The sequence below is a fragment of the Macrobrachium nipponense genome, chromosome 1, assembly GCF_015104395.2.
Source record: "Macrobrachium nipponense isolate FS-2020 chromosome 1, ASM1510439v2, whole genome shotgun sequence".
NCBI classification, from domain to species: Eukaryota; Metazoa; Arthropoda; class Malacostraca; order Decapoda; family Palaemonidae; genus Macrobrachium; species Macrobrachium nipponense.
The window spans coordinates 30,161,354-30,168,853 of NC_087200.1; the positions used below are offsets into that span (position 1 = coordinate 30,161,354).

Sequence of the window (7,500 nt, forward strand, 5' to 3'; positions counted from 1 at the left end):
TTATGAGCAATTGTTTGTGGCTTATTAGTAAACATTATGTTTAGACTTGCAGTTCTCCAGCACGGCCGAGCCTCTCTCGCCACTGCTGTCTATTATGATTAATATCTGACTATATATATATAGGTACACTGATAACAGTAATTCCCGATTTCAGTTTAAACTGTATGAGGACGAATGAGACAGCGCCTAAACGTCTTGTGTAAGCCCGAAGTCAGCATATTCATGACCTAGAACTGTTCTAGATTAAGGTGGCCTTATACCAGCACGGGCTCTTACTCCTAGAAGCAGCCCGTCACGAAGCCACGGACTGGTCTGTGAGTCCAAGGTTAGCCGACCATTTGAAAATTCCAGAATGCAGTTATACCGTTGGACACACAGCTTCATACCTTTTGCTGATAAAAACCAGAAATCGACAGATGTATACAGGAATACAATTTAAAGTTAAAGAAAGGAAATATTGATCATAGTAGCATTTGCAAATATGTAGTTATAGCAGTGGCCGTAGTAAGGATACCAAAAGGTAAAAATTTACATAAACTAATTTCTTCACTAATAATGATTATCTTCATTATCCTTAAATAGCCTACCAATGGTGGTATTTAACCCAAAATTAAATTAGCTATAAAAGCACTGTTGAATCGACTAAATATAGAAAACTCAACCATGGCAATAGCGAATTTTGGGTAAAGTCATAAATTGCAAAGTCAAACAAACTTTTCTGGTACCAACTCATCTAACGCCAAGCAGAAATCACTTCGCAACGATACTTTTGCCAGTGTTGCTTTCAAGTTCACTTTTGCTAAAAAAAGAAAAAAAAATAGGAAATAAAAAGGACTGGTTACTGAATGAGAAATGATCTGCGTGCTAGCGTCAGACGTTGTACGTTGCAAAAACGAAATGTTCCGTTTTATTTAACCTTGGGTACACATTTGACATTTGGCCGACTTTTCGAATGCGTGATAATTTCTTGGTCGTTTGTATGCGTGCAGTTTGAAGTACGTTACAGTTTTATTTCGTCCTCTCCTCTCTCTCTCTCTCTCTCTCTCTCTCTCTCTCTCTCTCTTTTAAACTAGTCGGTCTTAATTTTGACAGCACGCTAGGGTTTAACGATATCAAGGCCGTCCAATTAGAATAATAATGACAATACTGTTATGATAACAACATCTGAAATCTCATAATCGTATGAGTTAGAAAAATATTGAAAAAAGACTCTACAGATGTGTCGATGTAATATATTAAAATCGATCAACTGTGAATAGTTTTGTTAACATGTACATCTTTCCTTATCAAACTCTCAACCAGAATGACGAGAGGTGTACATGATTCCGAAAACTCTATAACTTTAATATATAAGTTATAACTCATTCATTTTTATATAATGCTACTCTGATAAGAATAAAGTTATTGTCCACTGTATAACAATTTCCGTCAAGAATACTAAGCTATAAACTGAAATTATGCAGTTAAAAATATATTCCACTAATCTGACAATCGTAGCCTAATTAAAGACAATTCCATAGAATTTTCTCGAAATCAAACGAAGGAATTAATTGAAGGCCAAGGGAATTATTTACTTTGATTAGACCTTGACAGGAATGCTTTTTATGGGCTGAATTATCTTAGAATATCCAGAGTTCAGAATAGCTTTTAAAGTTTTGGTGATTATGAAATCATAGCAAGTTGAAATAATAAAGAAAGGACAAACCCTCTTCTATATTTTTTTACAGAGAGAGAGAGAGAGAGAGAGAGAGAGAGAGAGAGAGATCTTACAACCAAATTATTTTTTCAGCCAATAACTGAAAAGGTGCACCTTTCTGAAGGCCTTTATATTCATCAGCATGAAATTCTACTTAGCGAACATTCACATCCAGAAATGCTTTGATAGAGAGTGAAACGTTGCACTACAGTCTCTTTATGTTAAGTTAAAAAGCCAAGATCATTTCAAGTACTTAATATGTTTCCACACATATATTGACTAAATACGTATATGGATACCTGATAGTGTCCTCGATCGTAAGTCATATATGCCTTTTTCAAATATAATTTGCCTATATGAGATTTCCTCTTTATAGTGTCAAGAAACATTTTGTTCATGATTTTTAGTCAAAATGTCAGTAATATCAGCAGTTCGTTTTGCTATGATCGAATATTCACGTTAACAACATTCGCAACAAATCGAAAATATCCTGCGTGATGTTAATTCAAACATAGATAATCCATAACTAATATGTATGATCCTTTTTAAGTTACAAAATAAATTTACAATTTTGTCTGGAAATGTCTGGCAACTTCTCACCGATGAGACGTGGTCTTTATCTATATATTTAAGATTCTCAAACTCTAGCCCAGTGATAGATATCTTTAAAAATATGTAACGCATCGTCTCCTTGGCCTTTCCCTTTAAGATAACGTGCAATAAGTTATAAGTACAGGAAGTAGTGTTTTCAATGAAATCGTTGGAATATTGGGAGGGAAATTTATACAAACAATATGCTTCAAATTGCTATTGATTTCTCGTCACGGTCACTGAACTGGAGGGATTGATCTAGCAATGGATTCCATTTAGATTCTCCGAATCAAAGTTTTAGTGTGAAAAATACAATACCCTGTTACCCGACCTAGTGACAACGGAAGGCCTATTAAAAAGCTATTGGATATAATGAAATAAAATAAAAACGGAAAGAAAGCAAGAAGGCAAGGCCTATTCAGAAGCTATTGGAGATAAAGAAAGACACTCAAAACGGAAAGACTGAACAGACCTCCCTGTTATATGTTAACCGTTAATCATTCCGAGTAATTTAACGAAACCAGTGAATCAAGATCACAGTTCTTAATTCTCAGTGGCCTTGCTGAAGGCGTGATTGCTTTATATACAACATCATTAAACACTACTACTCGTGGTAATTAACCTTCACCTGTCACGTGTCAATCTATCATAGACTGGTATTTGGTCATGTGAAGTGAATATTAACAAAGACACGAAATATCAGAACGACGTATTACTTTTTTTTCTCTCTCGGGCTTTTTTTTTTAAATTTATTTTATTCCCCTACTTAGATTTATTTTTCCAATCAATGGCACTGAGATAGTAAGTTATTTAGCTTTAACTAAAACAACTAGGGGAACAACTCAGTACTCTTAGAATTGATGGAACCAGTTGTTAAAATGAAATTATTTTGCATCTTTAACGACAATTTGTTATCCCTCAAGTATTTACGATCTTCGAATCCATGCATTACTACCCTTGTATTTTAATAATTAATTTACATTTTTATTTATATATTAATTTGTTGATTTATCTGTTTTGCTAATAACAGATCTCTTCTTTCTGTATTTTGCATTAACTTCTGTTACTTCTTTCGAATGGACATCATATTTTTTGGAACCTTGAATTTCAAGTGTAACCCATGAGGGCTTGTTCCTTATGAATATAGGGTTCATCTTCTGAATAATAATAATAATAATAATAATAATAATAATAATAATAATAATAATAATAATAATAATAATAATAATAATAGTACTCTATTTGTAGTGACAATAATGCATTTTAGTTTCAATTTTCCAGTGCATTCAATTTTTCAGTAGGAGGTTAGCAGATAACCAACTTCGCATAACATTGAGTAAGCTGGATATTATAAACCGCCTAAATACCTACTTAAGTAGGTAATTATGAATCTATTAGAATAATTATGTCCCCTTAACGGAGGATCCATGAATCGTCATTAGGAGCCAGATGACATTGTTCATTCTTGAGCCTTATAATTTTCTCTTTTATCGCTTTCTTTCTTGAGATTTTAATTATTTTCTCTGTACTTATAGCAAGGAAAGTTCTCTTAACATGATGGCGTAAGTATATTATATACGTGCTAGATATAACAAGGCGTGATCCAACCTCCAGCTTACTTGGGGCGCTTGCTAAAATCTGCAGCGAAATAGAGCGATCTTTCACCAAGGAAAATGAAAATAAATACGCTATATTTGATTTTAAATAATTACACATCATCTATTTTTTACATTTATTCTAATAAATAAATCATAAATATCCTATCCTAATTTCCTGTATTGTTAAATCAACGCAAAACACCTTTTTTAGATCTTTTTAGACCTTTCCATATACCTTTCCTACCACCCCAACAAGAATAAACAACAACAACAACAACAACAAAGTAGTTTGTTGGCTTACTCCCCGGGCAAGCGAAAATATTAAAATTACTGATATTTTTCCAAAGCAGTTTAAAGCCTATCCTTTAGTCACCGAGCAGTATAAATCTCTTTCATCCCGACCGTCCTAACCTCCTCTACCGACACTCGTTGAAATTAATTTATTTCTCTCCAACTTCTCTAACGAGGTTGAGTATTGAACCGAGGACCATCCCTTAACGAGGCCCAAAACACACCGAAGGTCGCTAAGCAACAGAAAGCAAGGGGTGGAGTGGGTAAGGGAGCCGCGGGGAGGGGGTGGGTTACTGTGGACCCCTTGCGCGATTTGGCTATGTTGGTCATCACTATATAGCAATACTCGTATTTTTTTTTTCCCCCGTTGACTGGCAAGTGGATAATATCGGATTGTTTATACGTGAATTTTTAATCAATATTGTTACTAACAATACCGTTAAAAATGGCGTTTCCAATTATTATCAAGTCGGGGATTATTGCAGTTATATTTCATTTAGTGTCTCTCTCTCTCTCTCTCTCTCTCTCTCTCTCTCTTTCTGTCTGTCTGTCTGTCTTTTCTCTCTCTCTCTCTCTTTCTGTCTGTCTGTCTGTCTTTTCTCTCTCTCTCTCTCTATCTCTCTCTTCTCTCTTCGATTTGACGGTTAATAATATGTCGGACTTATCATTATCACTGTTTTGTCTTTACAATTTTCGCAGTTGTTACAATCTTGATGACATCAGGTTTGTTATTTTATCATTATCATCATCGGCGTGGTTTGTTGTTATCATTGTTGCTGCTTTTGTGGTCATTTACGTGGCTGTTACTATACTGATACCTTAACGGCTTATTATTACTATTATACTAATAATCATCATGGTGTTGTTTTCTCTGTTGTTTACCAACGACTTTTTCAACCCCCTTCTGATCGTCCACTCCCCCTCCCTTTACTGATGCTATCTCCCTGGGCCACTTCACGTCCTCACCAGCCCCCCACCCCCCGACACCCCCTACCCCCTTACTCCCTTCCATACCCCTTAGGGCTTAGGCCATGTATATTGCCTCAAGACACGACTATCCCATCTCGATATTAAACAGATAAATATCTTCCTCGGCGCGGAAATCTTTATGTTTTTGTTTTTATCACTGAGCTCTGTTTAGTAAGGTCTCTTTCTCTATTGTCGATTACTCGGGGAGTAAGCCTACAAAGTGCTTTGTTGTTGTCGTTGTTGTTATTCTTGTAAGGGTGGTAGGAAAGGTCAACGGGAAAGTCTAAAAAGGTCTGAAAAAGGTCTTTTGCGATGAGTTAACAATACAGGAATTTTAGGTTGAGGTATTTATGATTTATTTATTAGAATGAAAATGTAAAAAAAATAGATAATACGCATGTTAAACAGTACAGAGCAATTATTCCTCATGAAATACAGCTTATTTATTTTAATTTTCGTTGGTGAAACTATGTTCTGTTTGACCTTAGATTATAGTACGTGCCTTCGAGTAAGTTCGAGGTCAGGTTTTTTTTTTAAGATTCTGTAGTTATTGTTTTTTCTGGTGCGTCTGTATTCCGTTTAAATAATAGTAATAACAATAATAATGATAATAATAATAATAATAACAATAATATTTTACAGCAAAACAACTTTAATTATATGGAAAATTTAATAGATTTCACTTAAAACTATATCTTTTGAGAATAATCGTATGTTACTCATTGTTCATAAAAGATAAAAAAAGACGTTAAATCTTCGAAATTCTGCGAGTTTTTATGATTACTAAGATCCCGCAGAAAAATAATGATATAAAATAGATTAACACAAGAACTTAAGTCATAAATATGACTAAACAGTTATGCATTTAAATCCTAATAGATATATTTCTGTGCTCATGGCATTTAAAAAAAAATGACATAACTTTTTCTCTGAATATTTGTACATTTGCAAGAGAAGAAGGCCTTGATTTATCACGCGAGTATAATTCTTATGTGGAGCAACACAGATCGCTAAAAATAAATCTAAAAAAAAGTTTCTGAGAAAGACTGCATGATTTGTCACTTAAGTACAGCTTTTGCTAAACGTCAGATATTGAGCCAGTAAGCAAATAGAGTTCATGACAGAGCTGTATCGGATATATATTTACTTTTGCATTCGAACTTTCGTGCGAGCCAAAACTTGGTGCTAAAACCTACGAACATTTCTGGCACTGCTGTCTGACTACTACTAAGGCTTCGTCGGTTGATTGATTGGTAGATATATCGGTTTTAGGCATAATGCCAAGTCACCATTTATGTGTGTTTGGGGGGGGGGGGGGGGGGCAACTAAGGCCATTCAGCGCTGCAACGGAAGTTGACAGTGAAAATGTTTAAAAGGTGTAACAGGAGGAAAGCCTTGCAGTTGCACTGTGAATCAATTATTATGAAAGGTTGGAAAGTAAGTGGAAAGAATGACAATCTGAAAGGAGGTACAGTAAAAAGAATGAAAGTAGTTGCAGCTAGGACTAGGAGGCCGAAGGGGCGCTGCAAAGAACCTTAAGTAATGCCTACATTGCACCACATGGCGCATTGACGGCACTAACCACCTGCGGGGAAAGCTCCGTCGAGCATTACAGTTTATGTTCTCAGCAGAAAATTAGGCCTAACCAATTTCCTCGCACCTCCTCCACATCTATTCCCTATCGCCAGAGTTTTGTTTGATACTTTTTCTCCAGAGATTTTGGTCCTGGAATTTTCTTCACAGTTAGTTGTTTGCACTGATATGAATCGCACTTCTCATATCTTCAGTGGCTCAGATTTATTGTGACATTTCTCTTCATGCTTTGGAAATGGACTGTTTTCCATTTCCCAGAATTTCAAGATGGTCTGTCCAGAAAAAAAAACACTAATAAAATATGAAAAGATTAAAAAATACTCACAGGGGCCCCCTGAAGTTCACCGTTTTGCCCGTGAGACGTTGTGAAGACCCTGGGTTGTTGGTCTATCACGCGGTGAACAGCTGGGTAGTAAGACATCCCCCTGTCGTATTCTGTGTCCCATTGTTTAGGCGCAGCTCCTGCAAGAAAGGGAACTCGAACAGTTCTTTAGGTACGTGCAGGCAGGTCCTTAAATACGATAGGCATTATGTGCTATTCTTTTAATACAGCAAACTGCTCAGGTTCAGAAGTACATTTCAATAATTGTCTGAAGCAAATTTGTTGAAAACCAGTTTCATAGTTGATTAGATGTTTATGAGTTCAACTTAAGTTATGCAGCAATGTTTATCAGCCAAGATTCTAAAACCCACATTCTATAATTAATTTTGAATCCATATAGTAAGGTAAATTCATTGATCTTGTGTGATTAGGTGAGTGAG

The 7,500-nt window shown here is 35.5% G+C and overlaps 1 protein-coding gene across 1 annotated transcript in view; it reads right to left on the reverse strand.

Annotated features, from left to right (window-relative positions):
• The window catches only part of LOC135220111 (uncharacterized), a 34,886-nt gene that overhangs the window by 20,131 nt on the left and 7,255 nt on the right, over window positions 1-7,500 (reverse strand). The window contains exon 2 of the mRNA XM_064257424.1: window positions 7,064-7,200. Within this exon, the coding sequence (XP_064113494.1) occupies window positions 7,064-7,200 (137 nt within the window). The remainder of the gene's footprint in view (window positions 1-7,063; window positions 7,201-7,500) is intronic.